Source organism: Monodon monoceros, unplaced genomic scaffold (assembly GCF_005190385.1).
Source record: "Monodon monoceros isolate NGI ecotype Baffin Bay Population unplaced genomic scaffold, NGI_Narwhal_1 Super_Scaffold_6, whole genome shotgun sequence".
NCBI lineage: Eukaryota > Metazoa > Chordata > Mammalia > Artiodactyla > Monodontidae > Monodon > Monodon monoceros.
The window spans coordinates 41570910-41593461 of record NW_021703783.1 but is presented as its reverse complement, the minus strand read 5'-3'; the positions used below and the strand labels follow the sequence as shown (position 1 = coordinate 41593461).

Genomic DNA, 22552 nt, shown 5'->3' with positions numbered 1-22552 from the left:
CCCCAAGCTCCCAAATCCTGGGAAAATCTAAAGAGCTTGTGCCTGAGCTGAAACAGGAGAGATTTGGGTTCACACACACATGCTCTGCTGGGTTATACAGCAGTCAGCCCTCAACTTCTTTCCTCCCAGAGAGGGTCTCAGCCCTTGGCTTGAGTAGTTTTCACCTAGAGGTTACCTTCACGGCAGTGCTGTGCTTAAGATCCTGACCCAGAGATTCTTTGGGTTCCTCGCCTAAGAGGGGGTCAGGACCTGCAGATGTGAGAGTGGGATGGGAGCCAGCATCACTCCACGGTCTGACCAGCTGCCTTCTCCCTTGGGCTGCAGCTGGCTCTGGAGAGGGGCTTTTAAAAAAACAGCTGGGTGATTTGGGACAGGAAGTAGAGTAGTAGAATGAGGAGGAGACTCGTGGCGAAGGAAAAAGCATTGATTCTGAGTCCCCCAAGCCAGAGTGGGGCAGGGGACTGGAGAAGAGAAGGGGCAGGGTTCTGATTCGGGGGATTATTATTCTGGAAGAGGAGGAGTCCTGGAGGAAAAAGACAGGAGGAGGGCTGGAAAGGAGAGGTTAGGAGAGAATCTAGGCCCCTTGGTCCCCCTCCCCCAGACTAAGATAAAGACTAGAATCCTGAAAGGTGATCTCATCACAGAGAGCCAGGGCTGGGGGAAGGGATGGGCAGGGGGTCACTGCCTTCTCCTGCTACAGTCCCTTCCTCTACATCCACAGGGCATCGTGGGAGAATGGGGTCCTGGGTTCCAGCTCCCAGAGCCTAAAGACAACAGAAGCTAAAGGTTGGGCCCCTTTGCAAGACACCACCGCCCCCCCCATCCTACAATTCTCCAGGTCTGTAGGAATCAGGCCAGTTTGATCAAGAAGACACTGAAGGGCCAAAGCAACCCTTTCCCCCTCCCACTACCAGGCTCTTGGTCAACTGCCAGGTTCTAGGAAGGGACTCAGCAGAGGTTTCCATATCCTACAACCAAGAAAGGGGGAGGCCTGGACCGGAATCCTCCTGGTGAAGTAACCCCAAATTTCTGGACTCCTGGGTTTTCAATTCTAGCAACTTGGGGGGGGGAGGGGGCAGGGAGCGGAGAGCCGGTGTAGGTCCTCCATCGGATCGGCCTCACTGGGAGCACCCTGTACCTCAACTCCTGAGTCCCAAATCCAGCTGGCTGGAACCCAGGCACCCCATGGCCCCGGAAGGCAAAGGGGGAATCCCAGTTGGCCAGATGCCAGAGGTGTCTCCTCTGCATTTAGACCCCAAAGCCTCCTCCCTGAATTGGTGAGGGAGACCCCACACACATATTCAGACTCCCTCCGCCCTCCGGAGGTGATTCCTTTCCTCATTAGGAAATTCTCCGCTCCCTTTTTCCGACTCCTTTTCCGAGCGTTTACGTTGTACATCTGGAAAGGAGGCGGGAGGAAGTAGGGGGAAGCAGTGAGAAGGAGGGGGAAGAGCCCAAAGCAGCCCAGTCTGACCCAGTCCAGACAACCGGCCTCCAGCTGGGGCTGGGGCGAGGGAAGTGGAGAGGTGCGTCCCCCCCCACGCCCCTTCGGGGTGGGGGGCGCGGGCTCAGCGTTCCAGGGACCCAGGAATGCCCCCCCGCCCGCCCCCCCGGCAGGCGGGGGGAGGGCTCAGCCGGGAGTTTGGCAAACTCCTCCCCGCGTTGAGTCATTCGCCTCTGGGAGGTTTAGGAAGCGGCTCCGGGTCGGTGGCCCCAGGACAGGGAAGAGCGGGTGCTATGGGGAGCCGGACGCCAGGGTCCCCTCTCCTCGCCGTGCAGCTGCGCTGGGGCCCCCGGCGCCGATCCCGGCTGCTGCCGCTGCTGCTGCTGCTGCTGCTGCCGCCGCCGCCCAGGGTCGGGGGCTTCAACTTAGACGCGGAGGCCCCAGCAGTGCTCTCTGGGCCCCCGGGCTCCTTCTTCGGCTTCTCGGTGGAGTTTTACCGGCCGGGGACAGACGGGTGAGTTGAGGAGGGTTGGCGGCGGGCTGGCGGGGTCGGGGGTGCGCGCCTGGAGACAGGGGGCGCGGCTGGAGTCTGGAGGGGACCAAGGCTTGAGTTTGGGAGGCGGAGTTTGGAAGGACTAGGGTTGGAGTTGGGGGCCCTCGCCGGAGTTGGGGGCCCGCGCTGGAGTAGGGAGGGGACAGTGGCCGGCGTGGAGGGTGGCCAGGAGTTTGAGAGCGATCAGCAGGGAGACGTGTGGGGTGGGGAGAGGACACGAAGCTGCAAGCTGGAGGAGTCTGGGCCGGGGTCTTGGGGCCAAGAGAGAGGAGGGCGCGGGAATGGAGAGCAGAGGGTCTCTGGCTGAGATCCGAGAGCTGCCGGGACCGGAGGCGGATGGGGACGGAGAGGGGGCGCGGAGGCCAGGGTGGGCATTTTGGAACACTGGGGAACCCCGGGACCCCTGAGGGCCATTGTGCGGAGAGAGAACGGGTCGAAGCAGAATGAGCTGTGTGTAGTAAGAAGGGAGTCGGAGGCTGAAGGGGTCCGGAGGTTAAATGGGGGCCAGCCTTACCCTCCCCTCCCCCCTCAACTCAGACTGGGAAAGACTCGGGAGGGGGACGGCGGCTCCCTCCCCTTTCTCCTCGGTCTCCTACTCCGCCCGCCACCCCCAATCTCTGTTCAGAAGAGGGGATCCGGGAAGTTGGGGAGAGTCCCGGGACCCTGGTCCTGGGGGGCGCCGGGGTTGGGGGCTGGCTCAGCCAAGGGCGGGGGCTCGGATGTGTCGGTAGGGGTGTGTGTGCGCCCGTGAAGGGGGGTGGGCGGTTTCCCTCTTCTTCTAGCTCTTGGGAGGAAGAGAAAAACTGATTTCCTGTAGCTTGTCGGCTGGAGCTGAGCTGAGACCGGGACTTCTGGGGTTGGGGTCGGAAGCTGGGGAGACGCGGGCTTGCAGGGCCCAAGAGCGTCAGAACACAGGATCTCAGAGACCGGGGAAGTCTCAAAGGAGGATCCCCATTCCCAGCTCAGCAGGATGACAAGCAGAGCGGACCCTGTGTGCCAGGAAAATGGGGAGCCCACGGGCTTGGGGAAACGAGCTAGGCAACATTAGAACAAGGGTGTTTGTTTAAATGTGGGGGGGGGGAGTAAGAGGGGAAGGAAGCTGCTCCTGGGGTGGGACGGGGACTCCCAGGTGCCAGATGCCTGATCCTCCACGATGTCTGGAATAATCCTCTTTCTGCATCTCTGGGCTCTGAGATTGCCACTGCTCCCCACCATCGCCACCAGCACAACAACCCCTGGTATCCAGCTTTGATAGGACCTCTGTCAGAGGTGAGCTGTTCCTACACATGATACAGTTAACTGAGCTCTACTCATTTCCTTTAATTTTTGGAGAAAAGGGGTTAATCTAGGTAATTCACTTGGGGTATGGGGCATATTTCTCCTTTGTCTGGAGGATGGTTAGGCCCCAGCTGTTGGTTCTGGGCTATTCAAGGTCCCCACCCAGCCCCCACCCCCCCCCCCCGGCCTCCTGCCCAAACCCCCTTGCATCACCCTGGCCTGGAGCTTCTGCCAGGCCCGGCCTCCCCCAGGCCCCTTGCAACTCCTTACCACAAACCTAACCGGGTAGAGAAGGGGGAGGGAGGGAGGGGAAGGGATCCTCCCCCACAATAGGGTATCCAGTTATCTGTATCTTAACCTTCCTCTTATCCCACCCCCACTCCCACCTAACAAGAGTGTCATCTCCCTTTTAAAACACTCCTCTGAAACATCTGGACTTTCACACACTCCCACTTGGTTCCCTAGGTGTCTGTCTGGCCCCTGGCCTGATCCTAAAGTCCCAAAAGCCCTTTTCTAAAGCAGGACCCAGCAGTCTCTTCCCCTCCCCCTCCCCTCTGCTCATCTCTTCTCCCAAGAGAACCCAGGTGTCCAGCTTGTGCACCTCCCCCTCTCATTTTCTCTCTACAAAGCACTCTTAGAATAGGACTCGGAACATTCCACCTCCCCAGTGACCTCCCTCCCCACCACATCTGGGACTTCAACCCCTCCTACCTGCGGGGGACAAATGTAGCCCCTCACCTGGGGCCTTTTCTGGAGAGGGAGGGCCTCAGTGTTCTTGGCCCCCTTTATCACCTCTCACTGTGGAAACTGAAACAGCATCAGAGGGCAGGGTAAGCACTAGAGAGGTTACACAGTAGGAAAGGGGCAGGCTTTAAGTCAGGCCAAGCTGGGTGTGCATCCAGGCCTCACCACTTACTTGTTCTTTGTGTGACCTGGGCTGAGTCACTTAAGACTTAAATACTGGAGCCTGGTCTTCTCATGAAAATTAGACACCTCACTTATGAGGCTGTTCTGAGGACTAAACGAGACAATATATATAAAAAGCACCTGGTCCACGGAGGGTGATCAGTACGTGGAGGTATGACTTTTATGAGGTAGCTATTTTCTGTTTCTCTCTTCCCTGGACATCACCTAGTTCTTTGTCTAAGATTTTCACTATTTCTTACTCACTTTTAATATTTGCTTATGGCAGTGATAGTAATAATAGTGCCTCACATTCCTTAGCACTTTCGTATCAATTTTTCTGTTGGATCATTATAAAAATCCTTGCCTTAGACAGACGAAGCATTACTGCTCCCATTTTATGCGTGTATATGAACTGAAGCTTCAGGAATCATAGAAGTTTAGAACTAGAAGTTTGTTTAGGGACCATTCAAGGGCAACCCATCATTTTATGGGTAGAGAATTCAAGTCTTGGAGAGGGGAAGTGACTTGACTCAAGACATGCGCTTGAAAGCTGCACCAGCCTTACTTAGCCCAGGTCCTTCCCCATGTGGAGCTGCCACAAGTGGAGGCAACTCTTCCTTCCCAGCCAGCCAGGCATTTCCCTCGAGACTACACTGGGGGACCCAGAACCAGGTGTCTCCTCTGGCCTGGCCAGGGCTGCCGTAGGACCTGCAGGAGCTGGGTCCGGTCCACTTGCTACTCTCCACCCCCGACCTTGTCAGGCCAATAGAGTCAAACAGTAACCATGTATTGAACAGGAACTTGGTTAATCAGAAGCCTGGCTGGGGAGATAGTGGCGAGGAGAGGAGGGAACAAATTGGCAACGGGGTAGACCAGAACAGTGGCCTAGGTATCAGGATTCCTGGCTTCTGTTCTTAGGTTGAGAAGGATTCTGAGTGACCCCAGGACATGTGACTTAATTTCTCTGGGACTTAGTTTCCCCATCTGTACAATGAGGACATGGGACTAGGTCAGCAGTATTTTTTGTTACAGTTTTTTATTTTCTTCCTTCCCTTCTTCCTTTCCTTCCTCCTTCCTTCCTTTCTTCCTTCCTTCCTTCCTTCCTTCCTTCCTTCCTTCCTTCCTTCCTTCCTTCCTTCCTTTCAATTCAAATGATATCTTATCAGGGCATTCTATATAAAACAGAGCACCGGGCTTCCCTGGTGGCACAGTGGTTGAGAGTCCGCCTGCCGATGCAGGGGACACGGGTTCGTGCCCCGGTCGGGGAAGATCCCACATGCCGCGGAGCGGCTGTGCCCGGGAGCCATGGCCGCCGAGCCTGCGCGTCCGGAGCCTGTGCTCCGCAACGGGAGAGGCCACAACACTGAGAGGCCCGCGTACAGCAAAAAAGAAAAAAAAAAAAAACAGAGAAAAGAGGTTGCTCTGAAAGAAGATGGAGAGGAGTGTCAGGACCAAACTGGCCTCCGCTCACTCCATGTGGCAGCCCTGAGGCGTCTACAAGAAAGTCTTCAAACCATGGTGCTGAGGCAGCCCGTGTCTCCAAGGAGCATCTCTAGAACATCAGAGTTCCGAGGCTTCAAAATAAATTACGGCAATTTATTTCTTCCCTTGGTCCCTATACTTTGGAAGAGTTTATCTGCCAAGCTGCATTTAGGAAGGAATAATTCATTCCTTTTTCCTGTTTTTTTTTTATCCACCAAAAATTAGAACAAGAAGACGTCTATAGCTGCCAATCAGAGCTTCTGACCAATATGAGATAACTAGGTTCCCCACAGGAGTTGATATAATTCCGGCCCAAAGCAAATACACTTGAGGTTTTAATTAGCCTGGGCTTCCTTATCAGGTAAATGCATGATTTCCGTTAGGCTCTCTGAAATATTGAAAAGAGCCCAAGGACCCTCCATTGTTACCTTCTTGGACCCCTAGTAGGACCCAACTGCTGCAGGATTTAGGAGGCAGGAACCAGGAGTGGGAGAATAAGGATAAGGTATGTGACGTGCCACCCCTGACACTGGGCGCCTCTCTTGGCACACAGGGGAGGGCACTAGTTACTGGACTGACTTGGAGGAGCTGGGAAAGAAGGGCCACTGCATCCTCAGGTATAAGCCATGGGCGGCATGGGGCAAGTCTGGGTCGGGATCTGTGTCCCTTGCCTGTACCCCAGATCTCCTGAACCTTCACGCAGCCATGGCATATGCCCCTGGCCCACAAGTCTGTGGGCTTTCTAAGCCTTGTAAGGCCTCTCTCTCACCTGCCCGCGCTGCCAAACTCCAAGCTTCTTCCTCAGGCCATCCCAGGAGCACCCAGGCTCAGCTCCCCTCCACGGAGTGGTGGGAAAATTGGGGGTGGGAGCAGGGTCCCTTGGCCAAGCCCCTACGCTCTCCTGGAAGAGTATGGGAGCTCTGGAAGACTTTGATATAACCTGTTCAACCTCTTCACCCAGAGGAAGAGGGAGAGGGTATTCCCAAGTCCATACTGAGCTAGTGCCTGACCCAGAACCCCTGCACCACTGCTGTTTTCTGCGGCTGCCTCTGCTACAGAGGCTTGCACCCCTCTCTCCTCCCCCAGCCCTGGGGCAATGCAATCTCTCCCCACCACCAACCTCACCTACTAGGCCTGGCAGCCAACCAGGTCACTGTGCCTCGGAGTAGCCAGCTCCCACCCCCCTACTGAATGTACGGCCTGAGTGAGAGGGGTGGGGCCCAGCAGGCGGGCGGGTGGGAGACAAACGGCGAAGTGAGAGGTTGGAAACAGACAGGAAGCCGCAGGCAGTAAACATTTCCTGTCCCCAGGGTAACCGAGGCTGGCACCCCACCCCCCACCACTCCAGGAACTCTCACTCCAGGCCTCCCCTCCTATCCCTCTGGACCCTTTCTTCTCCCATCCTCACCCTCTGGCCCTGCTAGACCACCCTCACTCTGCTTCAGCCCCTTGGAGATGCTCTCTCTGGTGTTCCCATTCCTATACCTCTTGGACCCCCCACCCCACCCCTCCCCTACTCGATGTATCTCTTGTCTCCCATCCCATCACACACACACCCGCTTTTGTGACCTCTACTGTAATCCCCAACTTGGGGACTCCTGGTAAGAAAGGCTAATGAAGGGATCCAAATATCGGGAAAAGGGTGGGTGTTGGGAGTGCTGAAAGCTGAAAGGGGCCAGAAACCAACAGAGATGGAGAAGCCCAAGATCTGAGATGAGACGGGGGGGGGTCCCTAAAACCAAAACCAAGAGAGCAAGCAGTCCTAGGGGCAGAGGGACAGATGGAGAAGCAGTGCCAGAGTCAGTTATGGGAGGAGAGCAGAGGCCAAGGCTGGCGGCTGGCAGGGACACTGGTTCAGTTGCCCTGGCTGCCAGATGCATCCTCATGGGAGACTCTGGAGGAGAAAGCCCAGAAGGCTGACGACTGCACAGAGGTCTTGGAGGCCATGGACCCAGGAATGACAGAGGCAGAGCCAGAGGCAGCAAAATTATCCAGGACCTTAGCTGTCACCACCCCATTACATAGGACCCCCAGCAAAGGCAACCTTCTCCTCGTCGTCTCAGGGGGAATGAGGCACTGTGTCCAAAACTAAGACCCCAGTAGACCACCCGGATCTGAATTCAGACTCTGAGCAATGGTGTATGGGAAAGGGGTTCAGAGGCTGAGACAGAGACCCAGCCAGGATGGGGAGGTCCCACCAGAGCCCAGGGTGAGGGCAGGTCCACGCCCAGGCCCAGGGGAACAATCTGCCTTCACCATTCTCCAGTTCCTCTCTCCACTTCTACTGCCTGGTTTCCAAGATTCACATTTTCCTCCGATGTGCCCCAGGGCTGGGCAGCTGGACGCCTGGGTTTTGCCCAGAGAAGGGCTTTGGCTTGGGAGGAGAGGGTATAGGCTAGGTAAGAGGACCCTGGGGTTCTAGGGGCTGCACCTCCAGTCTTGGCAGGTCCATAGAGGAGATAGAGAAGCTCTGGCCCTGGCCTCTTGCCAGAACTGACTCTGGTTCCTCCTTCTAATGACAGGGGAAGGTAGGAGGGGAGAGAGTGGGGGGAGGCGGGAGACGCTGTGTTAGTGACAGCGGCACATGGGGACCGCCTGACTCCGGCCTGGGCCTCTGGTATCTGTGGTATCTTCTGAGATATAAATACAACCCGGGGGGCATCTTGCCACGCCCACCCAGACCGTGGCCCAGAGGCCTGGGTCCTTCCTGCCTGGGGAGACTGGAGAAGAGCTAGGAGCCCCCCTGAGCTGCCTCCCCTTTCCCCTCCGCAGGGTCAGCGTGCTGGTGGGAGCGCCCAAGGCTAACACCAGCCAGCCGGGAGTGCTGCAGGGCGGTGCCGTCTACCTCTGCCCCTGGGGCACCAGCCCAGCACAGTGCACCCCCATTGAATTTGACAGCAAAGGTAACCCCCTTCGTAGGTCGGGGAGGTTCAGGGAGGGACTAAGGGGTGGGGCTGAGGCTAGGGGGCGGGGTCTGGAGCGAGAGGCGGAGCCTGACCAGTTCCAGCGCCGCGTGCTCTGAGGCTCTGGGGCTCCAGCTCCGTGCAGCGGTGCAGCGGCTCCCCGTGGCACTCACACCACGTTCCCAATCCAGCCCAGCCCAAGGAGGGCGGGCATGATTCAGAAACATGTGGCTCTCATTTTCCTTGAATCACCCACAACTCAGGGAGGCCAGGGCAGTAACACAGACAAAGACAGGGAGAGTCACAGAGCCTATTCGATTCATTTAACTAAGCACTGACTAAGTGATAATGCGTGCCAGGTTCTGTGCTGGTACTGCAGGGGATTGAAACATGATTAAGGCCCCGCCCTCAAGGAGCTTAAGGTCCGGAGTAGATGCAGAGAGGGATGGAAGGAGACAGGCTGAGAAAGAATAATAACAGCAGCTAACGCTTCAAGAGCGCTTGCTATATACTGGGCACTGTTGTAAGCACTTTACATATATTAACGCACTTAATCCTTTCAACGATGGCGCGAGGTCTTATTATCCCCTTTTTATAGGTGAGGAAACGGGTTAAGTAACTTGACTGAGGTCACACGGCTAGTAGAAGGTGGAGCGAGGACATGAACTTGAGCAGTGTGGCTCCAGAGATAAACTGGGGTGAGGGGACAAAAGAGGAGAGCATCAAAAGATGGAGACAGTGGGAGAGGGGTGGTGTAAGAGCACAAAACCGACCGATTTCTTTTTAAAACCTGGAAGACAGATGAGAAGCGGAGGACCGTAGAGGCAGAGAGGGTTTGGAAGGAGAGAGACAGCCAGACAGACAGATGCACGCACGCACACACGCAGACACAAGGGGCAGAGATTCAGTGACGTGAGAAAGGTCAAGGACATAGAACACGTGCTGCTAGAGACATAGGCCCAGGTACAGACAGAGAAGTGCAGCCAGAGGGTAGCCCTCTCAGGAAGTAGCCGTTCTTCCCCACCTCACCACAAGCATCCTTGTCCCAGCTGGGTGAGGAGGCAGGCGGACCAGGGGAATGAATGCACCTCTAGAAACCCCAGGTTCTGTGTGTGTGCATGTGCACATGGGCTTGTGTGCACGCGTGCAGGGGAAGCTGAGTCAGGCTACAACAGGCAGACTGTAAGGACCTTCCCCATTCCCCCTCGCATGAGTCATGGCCTCAGGGCTTGCAAGTGCTTGGGTGCCCCCAGGCTGAGGGCACGGGCTGCTCTAGGGCTCAGCTGCCCACAGCTGGCATGACTCCCCTTTCTCACTCCCCCAAGGCTCTCGGATCCTGGAGTCCTCGCCGCCGTCTAGCCTTGAGGGAGAGGAGCCTGTGGAGTACAAGTCCCTGCAGTGGTTCGGAGCAACGGTGCGAGCCCATGGCTCCTCCATCTTGGTGAGGGCCAGCAGGCTGAGTGGCGTGGTGGGCAGGAGGGGCAATGGTTGCGGTTAGCGGAGCACAGTGGGGGAGGCGGGGAAGAGAGGTCCTGTTGGACTAAACCTGGACCCCCCTCCTCCTGGGCCCTCCCAGGCCTGTGCTCCCCTCTACAGCTGGCGCACTGAGAAGGAGCCGCTGAGCGATCCCGTGGGCACCTGCTACCTCTCCACAGACAACTTCACCCGGATTCTGGAGTATGCGCCGTGCCGCTCAGGTAGGGCAAGAGGGGGCATGAGCCCTGAGTCTGCCTTCTCTGTGAATCCCCACGGTCCCCCACCCCCCATCAGCCTTGATGCTCACTGTCTGGTCCAGAGAGGTCCTTTCTCTGGCCCCCTCTCCCCTCTCCTTCCCCAAGCTTCCTGCTCTTTCCTGCCTGACCCATCTGTGTGGAGCTCCTTCCCACCACCTTCTCCCCTTGCAGATTTCAGCCGGGCAGCAGGGCAGGGTTACTGCCAAGGGGGCTTCAGTGCCGAGTTCACCAAGGTGAGGAGGGATTTGGGAGGAGAGTGGCTGTGGGTGCTGGATGCAGGGGAATCAGGACCAGATGTGGACTCACATCCTTCTCCCCACAGACTGGGCGTGTGGTCCTGGGCGGACCAGGGAGCTATTTCTGGCAAGGTAAGCCCTTCCTCCTCTATCCCTGCGTCTGTCTCCTGCACCTGGCCTCTTATCCCTCTCCCAGCCCGAGATCACCATCCTTCCCTCCTCTGCCCCCGTCCCAATTCTCCTCTCCCTTTCCTGAGACTTACACATCCTCTCCCACCACCCTCCACAAGCTTCCCCTCCTTGAACCAGACTTCTGAAATCCTACCCAGTCAGCCCCCAGTAACCCCATCCCCGCCACCTCCTCCTCCAGCCATCCCCTCCTTATCCCCTTCCCCAGGCCAGATCCTGTCCGCCACCCAGGAGCAGATTGCAGAATCCTATTACCCCGGGTACCTGATCAACCCAGTTCGGGGGCAGCTGCAGACTCGCCAGGCCAGTTCCATTTACGATGACAGCTACCTGGGTGAGGGAGCAAACGGGGTGGGAGCTGCAGGGGGAGCACCTCAGGGGCCCCTGTCCTCGCTCACCCCCCCACCCCGCCTCCCTTCTCCCACCCAGGCATCCCCAGCTTCCTGCCCTATGTGTCATGTGGAGGCTGACTACGAAGGCCCAGTAGGGGTGGGGAAGGGATTGAGGATGGGCCAGGACAGAGGGGTCCCCAAAGCAGGAATCCTAATATCCGCCCACCCTGTCTCCTAGGATACTCTGTGGCTGTAGGTGAATTCAGTGGTGATGACACAGAAGGTGAGTGTGTCCCCAGGCTGGGGCCAAGGGAGGGGGCAGATGGAGACCCAGGACCCGGAGCCACAGGGACTGAGACACTTACCATTTTTGTCTGACTCCCCTTTCCCTGCCCTTAGCCTACAACTTTCTCTTCCCTCTACAGACTTCATTGCTGGCGTGCCCAAAGGGAACCTCACCTATGGTTACGTAAGGCCCAGCCTGACTCTCCCTCCCTCCTCTGCTCTCCCGTCCCCTGGCTAATCACAAAGAACCATGCATGGCAGTTTGGGAGGGTGAAAAAAGTGGATCAGAACACGGGCTCTTGGGTCAGACCAGTGTTTGAGTTCTGGTACTCACTCTGGATGAATCAATCTGTGATTTATTCCTACCCCACTTCACTCCATAAAAACCTTGAGTCTGCTTAACCTCTCTGAGCCTCATTCTTCTCTTTTTAATGGTATAATAATAGTTCTGACCTCACAAGGCTCTTGTAAGGATGAAGTAAGATAATGCACGTGAAAGTACTTAGCGAACTGTGAGGCAGTGTACAACTGTAGCTGTTATTATTAGACCATGGCGAGTGCTTTAAAAAGGATATAGATAAGAACGCTATAGGAGTCCATTCAATTACCAACATTTATTAGGGCAAGGCAAGAGATAAGAAGATGAATAAGACATCATACCCCATCTTGTAAGGCGCTTCTAATCAAGTACGTAAGATAAGACACACAAGTGATTGTAATCGAAGGTGCAGCTCCTATTCACGAGCCCCTCAGTGCGTCAGGCACTGTCCACTCATGATTTCTATTCTTCGCAACAAGCTTATCAGGGGAGATATTACCATTCACATTTTACACATGAGAAAGCTGAGGCTCAAAGAGACCAAGTAAGTTGTTTAAGATCACCCAGTTAGTAAGTGGCTGGATAGAGATTTAAAACCAGACCTGTCTTATTCCAAAGTCAGCATTCTTTCTGCACTAGGATAAATTTCAGAAAAGTGGTCAAGATGATATAGCAGTTTAGAGGGAAGAATAACCTCTTTCCTAGGGCAGGGATGGATGAGAAAATGTCCTATGAAAGATCAGTGGAGATGAGGAAAGAGAGCATCCTGGGCGGGAGCATGAGAAAAGGCAGGGAAGGAAAGGAAAAAAATTCAGGCCAGTTCAGCATGGGCTGATTGGGCCTGAGGAGACTAAAGAGAGGTTGGGCAAAAACAGATAGGTTGGGGCCAGATTCTCCAGGGCGTCAGAGGACCAACCAAGAAGCTGAGACTGGGCCATGGCTTCAGGGAACCACCACGGATTTCCAAGCCAGCCGTATCCCTCCTAGACCGGCTCCCGCTGCCATGGAGGAAGGGTGCTGAGGGGAAGGGAGAGCCCGAGGCAGGGGGAGGCCAGGGGGCTCTCCAGCAGTCCTGGGGGAGGGCTCACACCAGAGGAACAGCTGCAAGACTGGGGAAGAGAACAGGGAGTCGAGAGCCTCAGGGGACCGGAAGGGCCCATCCCTAAGGGGGCACGTTGGGGGAGCCATGAGTGTTTGTGACTCGGGAGGGCTGGTGGATGTCCTTCAGCTAATAAGTATTGAGTGTCAGCTGCTCACCAAGCACTACTTTAGGCTCTGGGGAGAAAGCAAAACACAAAACAAGGCTCCTGCCCTCACTTATCTGACGCTCTAGTAGGTAGAGAGGCACAACAGACAGATAAGTACGAAATCTGTCAGTAGTAGTTGGTAAGTGACATGGAGGAACATAATGAAGTCTCCTGGGATGGAGCTACCCAATATAGAGATGGGAATGTGAGGCAAAGCAAAGGAGGGAACTAGGAGACAAGTGGTCTATGTCTCCAAGGAATGCCTGCCCCTGGGTATCCTGTACCCATGGGATGGTCTGGGAGTCTGGGACCAATGGGTATATCTCCTTGTCCCCAGGTCACCATCCTTAATGGCTCAGACATCCGGTCCCTCTACAACTTCTCAGGGGAACAGGTGAGGACACCTTCCCCCCCCCCCCCCCCCACACAACCCAGCTTGGACCTCTGCCAACCAAGCCCCCGCCCTGAGCCCATAAGCTCAGCCCAGCTTCTCAGGCTCCCCGGAGTCCCTGATTTCCCCTCATAGCCCTTGTTGATTGACCCCCTAGTTCTGACCCACTGCTGCCCTTCTGTCCCTCCCAGATGGCCTCCTACTTTGGCTATGCAGTGGCTGCCACAGACATCAATGGGGACGGGTGAGTAGTGGGAAAGGGGCACAGCACAGGACGAGGAGTAGGGATGGGACAGAAAAATGCAAGGAGAGTTTTTCTCTGCATTCTCCTCCTCCTGCCTGCATTCCCTAGGCTCAGGGGCAAAGAGAGAGCTGAGAACCAAACACCAGAAGACCTCAGGTCTCTCACTTGGGTGGGAAGGAGCCCGGATCCAAGATGCCTGGGATTTCCTGGCTCTGGGACTGAGGAGGGGACATGGCAAGGCAGGGTCTCAGGATGACTGGGTTTCCCGTACCCTCAGGCTGGACGACTTGCTGGTAGGGGCGCCCCTGCTCATGGAGCGGACAGCCGACGGGCGGCCGCAGGAGGTGGGCAGGGTCTACATCTACCTGCAGCGGCCGGCCGGCATGGAGCCCGTGCCCACCCTTACCCTCACTGGCCATGATGAGTTTGGTCGATTCGGCAGTTCCCTGACCCCCCTGGGGGACCTGGACCAGGATGGCTACAATGGTAAGCACCGTGGGCTCAAGTTGCTGAGGAGGGGTGGGGGCCTGAGTCAGAAGGGATTTGGAGAGAGATGGCTGTCAGATAAGATACCCAAGACCCCCAGTGGCTCCTCCAGGAGGTGTGTAGATTTTAATCCCAATGTCTGGATCTTGGGGCTTGAAGAGGTTAGAATACTGGGAATGACAGATGGGGAAAACAGGATCCCGGGTCCTGGGGTCTGATGGTAGAGATTTGAACTCCTGGATTCCTGGCCTGCTGACTGCTGTGTGTTGTGTGTCTTGCAGATGTAGCCGTTGGGGCTGCCTTTGGTGGGGAGAACCAGCAGGGAGTGGTGTTTGTATTCCCTGGGGGCCCAGGGGGCCTGGCCTCTAAGCCTTCCCAGGTCCTGCAGCCCCTGTGGGCAGCTGGCCACACGCCGGACTTCTTTGGCTCTGCCCTTCGAGGAGGCCGAGATCTGGATGGCAACGGATACCCTGGTGAGTTGTGCCAGCGGCCCCTTTCACCTGAGAATTCCCTGGTCTCAGAACCCTGGCCCCTCTAATGCACTTTCCTGAGCTCCTGGGTGCAGTTCTAGGATGACGCCACCAGATGGCGGTGTCCCCTCACTTCGGCCTCCTTGAACAGTGCAACTGGAAGGGGTTGGGAAGGATTCTGATTTGGGGCTTGCTGTAAGGGGTAGTTTCTTGACTTCTTGCAGATCTGATTGTGGGGTCCTTTGGTGTAGACAAGGCTGTGGTGTACAGGTATGAACTTGGGCAGGGGGCAGCCTGGGAGACGTGGGAACTGGGGGATTTCTCAACAGGGCCGAGTTTGGGGAAGTGTACAAACTGGGATCCTGGGGCTTGGGCATCAGCTTCCCGTGCCCAGGTTCCTGAGGAGTCTTAGTCCTTTGACCCCACACCCACTCTTGGCAGGGGTCGCCCCATCGTGTCTGCCAGTGCCTCCCTCACCATCTTTCCCGCCATGTTCAACCCAGAGGAGCATAGCTGCAGCTTGGGGGGGAACCCTGCGGCTTGGTGAGTGGGGTGCCCAGGAGACTGCGGGGATGGAGTCTGGGGGTGCTTCATCTGTGCCTGGAAGTGGGGAGGGAGACCAGGTCTTTGAAAGTGGACAAATGGGACTGTCCCAGTCTGGGTCTGTCTGGGAGGCAGGTAGGGAATAGGATGCCTGTTCCACTGGGATACACCAGCTTTCCCTCTGGTCTTCCTCCAGCGTCAATCTCAGCTTCTGCCTCAATGCTTCTGGAAAACATGTTCCTGACTCCATCGGTGAGGGAGAGACTGCCTGACCCTTTCAGGCACTGGGATGGGGATGGAGGGGCTGGGGACTCGGGGACCTCTTATCTCTCTGGATAGATTAGAAGGGAGGGGCAGGTGCTCATTAACATATGGGCCCGGCTGCAGGCTTCACGGTGGAGCTCCAGTTGGACTGGCAGAAGCAGAAGGGTGGAACGCGGCGGGCACTGTTCCTGGCCTCCCGACAGGCCACCCTGACTCAGACCCTGCTCATCCAGAACGGGGCTCGGGAGGATTGCAGAGAGATGAAGATCTACCTCAGGGTATGGGCCCGAGGGCAGGGTAGGGACTGGCCTGGGAAGAGTGGCCCCGTAGAACTGGGTGCCCCTCATGAAGGGAAAGAGACAGGGAGATTCCAGTGAAGGGCCTGGGACTTTGGGAGGCTGGGGAAGGGGGCCCTTCTGTTGGAGGAGCTGAGAACCAGGCTGCCTCTGAAGCAATGAGCATGGTCAAGTTTGGACACCTGAATTCTTGAGGGTCCTGAGTGGACAGAGGGAGATGTGAGAGGATGAGGACCAAGTCCCCTGTGTCCCCTGAATCTGTGAACCCTCTCCCCCGGCCCCAGAACGAGTCAGAGTTTCGAGACAAACTCTCCCCAATTCACATCGCCCTCAACTTCTCCCTGGACCCCCAAGCCCCTGTGGACAGCCACGGTCTTCGGCCAGTCCTACACTACCAGAGCAAGAGCCGCATAGAGGACAAGGTGAGGGCAGGGTGGGGAGACGGGCCGGGAGGAGAGGGGCCTGGGCCGCTAGGGGTGGGGCCCTGGAGGGGGGAGCCGACAGCTTAGGAGGGGGTCGCAACTCCCGCTCTCAAGGCTGCCCTACTCCCCAGGCTCAGATCTTGCTGGACTGTGGAGAAGACAATATCTGTGTGCCAGACCTACAGCTGGAAGTGTTTGGGTAAGTGAAGGCTGACGTCAAGCTGGGGGGTTCCAGATGCCAAGGTCTCCTAGCAGAACACATGGAGCTTGGAAGCACCTGGCATGTGAAAAAGTAGAATAGGAACGTATTAGCTGGCTGTGTGACCCTGGGAAATTATGCAACTTCCTCATCTGTATAGTGAGAATAAGAGCCTCTATTTCTCTGGCTTTGGGGAAGGATTAAACGAAATAATCTACATAAAGCATCTAGCCTAGTGCCTGCCATAGAGTCGGAACTCAGTAAACGGTGTCTATTATTGTTATGGCCCATTGTCTTGGTTTGCGGATTAATTCCCCAGTGTCCCTGACCCTGTGTGTCCCCTCCAGGGAGCAGAACCACGTGTACCTGGGCGACAAGAACTCTCTGAACCTCACTTTCCATGCCCAGAATGTGGGTGAGGGCGGCGCCTACGAGGCAGAGCTTCGCGTCACGGCGCCTCCGGAGGCTGAGTACTCAGGACTTGTCAGACACCCAGGGGTGAGAGGGGACTCTCAGGCAGGGCTCGGGAGATCCTGCCACAGGGACACCAGAGCCTTACCTGCACCCACCCCACCTCCAGAACTTCTCCAGCCTGAGCTGTGACTACTTTGCTGTGAACCAGAGCCGCCTGCTGGTGTGTGACCTGGGCAACCCCATGAAGGCGGGAGCCAGTGTAAGTCTGGGACAGGAGAGAGGACCCAAGGGAAAGCGACCGGCTCATCCTGAGCAGAGCTGTGGGATAGGGAAGGAGGGCTGCAATTGGGATTTGGCAGACGCCCAGTCTAACAGCCCCCTTGTCCTCCCTCCCTGTCCTCCAGCTCTGGGGTGGCCTTCGGTTCACAGTCCCGCACCTCAGGGACACGAAGAAAACCATCCAGTTTGACTTCCAGATCCTCAGGTAGGGAGTGGGTGGGGCCAGGCTGAGGCTGAGTTGGGGGCGGGGCCGAGGAGGGTGGGGCAGGGGCGGAGTCTGGGGCAGGTGAAATTCTTCCTGGCTGGGCTCCAGCACCACCTGAGTCTCTCCTCCATCCCACAGCAAGAATCTCAACAATTCTCAAAGCGAAGTGGTTTCCTTCCAGCTCTCTGTGGAAGCTCAGGCCCAGGTCTCCCTTAACGGGTCAGTTCCCCGGGCAAAATGGGGCTCTCTGGGAGGCAAGATGGACTTCTAGGAAAGGATGCATATGGGATGGGGTACCTTCCACTGTCCTCTAAACCACCCTCCTCTTTAGTGTCTCCAAGCCCGAGGCAGTGCTATTCCCAGTGACCGACTGGCATCCCCGAGACCAGCCGCAGGAGGAGGGGGACGTGGGCCCTGCTGTCCACCATGTGTATGAGGTGAGGAGGGACAGAGGCAGGGAGGCCCTGGTCCCCAGGTGGGCTACTGGGAGTGGAGGGCCGGACTAGAATGAATGACAGGGAAGGAGGAGCTGTATGAGTGACAGATGGTTGGGACCAGCCTGAGGGATTGAGAGCAAGAGAGGGGGAGTGGGGAGTGAGAGGTAAAGTCCTGGGCAGGATCAGTGTGAGAGACTGGCCAGCTGAGCAACTCAGAAGGGAAGGATGGGGACTTACCTGGTGGTCCAGTGATTAGGACTCCGCACTTCCACTGCAGGGGGCACGGGTTCAATCCCTAGTTGGGGAGCTAAGTTCCTGCAAAAAAAGAAAAAAAAAGTGGGGGGGGGAGGATGGAGCCACCTCCTCCAGGAGGGTTGGCTGGAGAGGATTTCGCCTCTGCCCGTTGATTTCCTCCCTCGCTCCTGAGATGGGAGACTCGCAGCAGGCATGAGCGGGCCACCAGGACCTGGGTTTCAACAGGGCAGAATCACTCCCTCCCTTCCCATGATCACTGTGCCCTCCTCTCCTCAGCTCATCAACCTGGGCCCCAGCTCCATTAGCCGGGGCGTGCTGGAGCTCAGCTGTCCCCAGGCTCTGGAAGGTCAGCAGCTCCTCTACGTGACCAGGGTCACAGGACTCAGCAACTGCACCACCAGTCACCCCCCCAACCCACAGGGCCTAGAGGTGAGGGGCCTGGGGACTGGCCTGGGGGTGAGGGGACCAGGCCGAGGGTGGTTGGGGAAGGTCGCCGGGAAACTAGAAGAGCCAAGTGGGGTGTGCCTGGAGCTAGGACTTAGGCCACTGGAAGGGGGTCCGAAGGCCCACAGACACCTTGAGACCCTGGGAGAGGAAAAGACTGTTTTATGCATGCCCTTCTGTCTTTCTGCCTGAAGTATCCTTCCCTGACGTCTTGCCCTGGCGTACTCCTAGGGCCCAGCTCGGCACCACCACCTCCGGAAAGCCTTCCTCAGAGCCGCTCGCCTGGGCCCCAGTGCCTGTTTTAAAGCTCGTTTACACATAAACAATGCACTGAGCCATGTTACAGGCTCAGGAGAGATCGCACCAAACAAAACTCACAAGGCCCCCACTCTCATGGAGTTTATGTTTTAGTGGAGGGTAAGAGACAATAAAAATTAAAGAGAGAGAGAGAGAGAGAAACAGGTATCGAGAAGTGTTGAGAGCGCAGTGCTAAAACGCTGGGGCGGGGCGGGGCCCGGCTGGGAGCCTGTTTGGGTCATCAGGGAAAACCTCTTGAGGAGAGAACAGGTGGATTGAGGCATGAAAGGCAAGGGTGAACCTGTGTGTGAAGACTCGAGAAAGCATTCCAAGCAGAGGGGACAGCCAGGGCAAAGGCCCCAAGGCAGGCACGGGGCCCTAATTATCTATTGACATCTCCTCCTTGTAAACTCCAAGGATCAAGTCTCACCCGTTTCGGTATTTCAGTGCTGAGGTCGGTGCCTTGCCACAGGAGGTGGTCAGTTGTATGGGTGGAAGACCAGGTCGAAGCTGCTCTGGACCCCAGAGGCAGGCTGACTCAGAGGCTGTAATGAGGTGAGAGAGGCAGCTAATGGTCCCTTTCCTCTTCCAGTTGGATCCCGAGGGTTCCCAGCACCACCGGCTGCAAAGACGGGATGCTCCAGGCCGGAGCCCTGCCTCCTCAGGGCCTCAGATCCTGGTAAGTCCTCCTGGGAATGAGGTCTGGGTCGAAACGTTGAGTATCTGTTTGCATCCTCAGAGCCACCAGCAGGGCGGAACGCCGCATTCAAGCCTCCGCTTTCTTCCCAGAAATGCCCGGAGGCCGAGTGTTTCAGGCTGCGCTGCGAGCTGGGGCCACTGCACCGGCAAGAGAGCCGAAGTCTGCTACTGCATTTCCGCGTCTGGGCCAAGACCTTCCTCCAGGTGAGGGAGCCTCACCTCAGTCCTGATCCCCGACCTTCTGGCCTGCCTGGACTGACGCTCCTTTCCCCACTGCCCTAGCCACCCGCTTTGGTGACTGGGACCCAGGCAGCCGCGCTCCCCTCCCTCACCCTTGTTTGGACAGGGCTGTGTGTCCTTGGCGCCACCTAGTGGCCACATTGGGACCGACAGCTTCCCTTTCCTGGCCCATTCGGAGGAGGGAGGGCGGGAGGGAGACCAGTGGCAGAGAATGATAGAAAACAGAGATGGAAGACATATCCATCACAGAGAGGCAAGCAGATGTAGGAACAGTAGACAGCAGTCATTTATTGAGTGCATCCTATAGGCCAGGCATCATCCTGGGTGCTTCACCCGTATTCATGATTCCACAACAATACTTTTTCTATTGAACATGCTGTCATCTAATTGTAACTCTTCAGTTACACATTTATTATCTCATATAAGGAACACAGAGAGAGATTCAGAAGAGAATGAGTCCAAAATAGGGAAAGATCATAACCAGAGCCAGACCATGGGGAGCCCAGTGACCTCCTAGATACCATAAGAGGCCACCCTGAACACCTTTCCACCACCCACAGCGGGAACACCAGCCATTTAGTCTGCAGTGTGAAGCTGTGTATGAAGCCCTAAAGATGCCCTACCGAATCCTGCCTCGGCAGCTTCCCCGAAAGGAACTGCAGGTGAGTCCCGGGCCAGAGGTCTGGGCCAAGGAAGATAGAGTGCTGGGCCTGGCGCTAGCACTGGGATGCGACGGGGGCTGGCCTGATTATGGTGACAAATACTGATTGAGCATCTATTGTGTGCCAGGCACTGTGCTAGGTCCTGGGAATACAGTGATAAGCAAGATGGACAGGGCAGTGAGAAGACAGTGTGACAAGCGCCAGCATGTTTATGGGAACACATCATAGGGACACTTGAACACAGGCTTGCAGAGTCGGGAAAGGCTTCCTGGAAGAAGTGATGTTTAAGCAAAACCTGAAGGATAAATAGGATCTACCAGGCTAACCAGTCAGGAAAGGAATATTCTCTGGGGAGAGGGAACTAGCAGGTGTGAAAGCCCAAAAGTCAGAGACAATAATGCACATTTTAGGAATTTGAATTTTGAAGATCAGAATTCTGTTAGCCCAAGACGGAAGGGGAAAGGTGGGTCTAGGTCCAGTGGCAAGTGGGAGCCAAGCGTAGGGTGGGAAGAACTAACGGCTTTTCAGTGACCTCTCCTGACCTGCTCCCCAGGTGGCCACAGCCGTGCAGTGGATCAAGGCAGAAGGCAGCCACAGCGTCCCGCTGTGGATCATTATCCTAGCCGTCCTCATTGGCCTCCTGCTCCTAGGTCTGCTCATCTATATCCTCTACAAGGTCAGCCACATCCTACCTGACCTGGCCTCTCTCTCACCAGGTTCTGCCCTACAGTCCCAAACATCTGCCTCCAGACCAGTTCTCCAGCCACATGTCCCCACCTCTCCCTGGCCACGGGCATCCCATCTGGACACTGCCTATAGGATCCTTTCCTTCATTCTACAGCCCCTAGCTTAGAAAAAGTTCTCTTGACTCAAGCTGATAAGTTTATTTATACTTTCAAAATCAGTGTTACTCACAAGTGGCCAGTGTGTGGCATTTGTGCTGTCACTTCCTCCAGAAACCCATGGCAGCCATCACTAATTGTTCATACCCTAGAAGTAGCCTCAGAATCCTTCTCAAGAGGCAGCCACTACTAGGCAATGAGACTTAGAACTTGACTTCAAACCTATGTGCCATCTCTGGCTGAACTGGGGGCATTTTTATGGCACCAAAGCACCCCCAACCTTAGCCCTCTTAACCCACTGGACCTCTTGGAGAGGTGGTCTTAACAGCCTGAATTGGGCCACTTTTGCAAGATGGGGAGATTGGAAGCACTAGAGTCATCTTCCTCCCGCCTTGGGATAAGATCTGCGGAGAAATGGGAACCAGAGTAACTCAGCTCTCCCTCCTTTTCCCCTCATTAGCTCGGATTCTTCAAACGCTCCCTCCCATACGGCACCGCCATGGAAAAAGCTCAGCTCAAGCCTCCAGCCACCTCTGATGCCTGACTTCTCCCGATCCCAGACTCCCAATCCTGAAGGTCCAGTCCCCCCACCCTCAGTCTACTGACAGGGAGGGGGCTGGGTGCTTCCTGAAGGTGCTGAGGGCCAGGGAGAAGCTCCTCTCCCCAGCCCAGAGACATACTTGAAGGGCCAGAGCCGGGAGGTGCGGAGCTGGGGATCCCCTCCCCCCATGCACTGTGAAGGACCCTCGTTTACACATGCCCTCCTCATGGATGGGGGAACTCAGATCCAGGGACAGAGGCCCCAGCCTCCCTGCAGCCTTTGCATTTTGGAGAGTTTCCTGAAAACAACTTGGAACCAGAACTGGGGGATCCAATCCCAGTTCTCCGGCTCAGACGTGCCACCAGGACTCCCTGTCCAGCTCCAGCCTGCAAAGATCTGTCCTCAGCCCTGCCAGAAGCCCCCAGCTAAGAACCTGGAACCTGGGGAGCGAGACATGGCAGCTCTGGACAGCCCCCACCCCGGTGGGCCAACAAGGAACAATAACCGTGGATGGTGCCCCAGGCCCCACTCAGGACAGATCCCACACCAGGATCCACGCTGGCCCAGAACCAGCTGCAAGGGGAATCAGAACTCTAACAGGGCCAGATCGAACCTGGGGCCTGGGGTTGATCTGGGACCCAGACTCAGACATTGGTGACCTAACTAGGCAGATCCAGGACTACATTTGAGCCTGCTCCAGACCTGGGCCTGGAGGCCCAATCCACCTCTGACTCAGGAGAAGTCAGGAATTGCCCAGGACCCTGAAGGGGCCACGATGGCAACAGATCTGGAACCTTAATACTGGCCGGACACAGGCCCTACTAGTCCCCTGGAGAAAGGGGGAGCCCGCTGCCCCCGGCCTGCAGGATCTGGGTTCTGCCCGCCAGCTGCACTGACGCTGCCCCTCCTCTCCCTGCCCAACCCTCCCTTCACCTTGGCTCCGGACACCCGGGACTTATTTAAACTCTGTTGCAAGTGCAATAAACCCGGCCCGGTGCCCCCACTGACCAGAGCT

General features: G+C 56.5%; 1 protein-coding gene across 3 annotated transcripts; it reads left to right on the top strand.

The window, feature by feature from the left end:
- Positions 1–1490: 1490 nt before the first annotated feature.
- On the top strand, positions 1491–22552 carry ITGA5 (integrin subunit alpha 5). 3 transcript variants are annotated; one of them, XM_029204742.1, is made up of 30 exons: positions 1491–1958; positions 8436–8566; positions 9892–10007; positions 10143–10263; positions 10471–10532; positions 10622–10667; positions 10933–11058; positions 11295–11339; positions 11482–11525; positions 13245–13301; positions 13490–13542; positions 13820–14028; positions 14310–14501; positions 14723–14768; positions 14940–15041; positions 15238–15293; positions 15429–15583; positions 15886–16023; positions 16155–16222; positions 16570–16720; positions 16803–16895; positions 17041–17120; positions 17259–17339; positions 17452–17557; positions 18089–18241; positions 19146–19232; positions 19343–19456; positions 20053–20154; positions 20708–20830; positions 21457–22552. In XM_029204742.1, exons 1-30 carry the CDS (start codon positions 1591–1593, stop codon positions 21538–21540), a joined length of 3309 nt encoding a protein of 1102 aa, XP_029060575.1. In that variant the 5' UTR covers positions 1491–1590; the 3' UTR covers positions 21541–22552. The 3 variants fall into 3 exon arrangements, with proteins under 3 accessions (XP_029060575.1, XP_029060576.1, XP_029060577.1); XM_029204744.1 differs by lacking the exon at positions 1491–1958 and adding an exon at positions 6264–6280 and having other exon boundaries at positions 21457–22544; XM_029204743.1 differs by lacking the exon at positions 1491–1958 and adding an exon at positions 2737–3266 and having other exon boundaries at positions 10622–11058; positions 21457–22544.

Bases quoted from the DNA above. Each gene is read 5' to 3' on its own strand.
- ITGA5 (XM_029204742.1), top strand. From the start codon at position 1,591: ATGCCCCCCCGCCCGCCCCCCCGGCAGGCGGGGGGAGGGCTCAGCCGG. The intron at 16,721-16,802 runs GTGAGAGGGGAC...CCCCACCTCCAG, and splicing joins GACTTGTCAGACACCCAGGG to AACTTCTCCAGCCTGAGCTG. The intron at 19,233-19,342 runs GTAAGTCCTCCT...CTTTCTTCCCAG, and splicing joins CCTCAGGGCCTCAGATCCTG to AAATGCCCGGAGGCCGAGTG.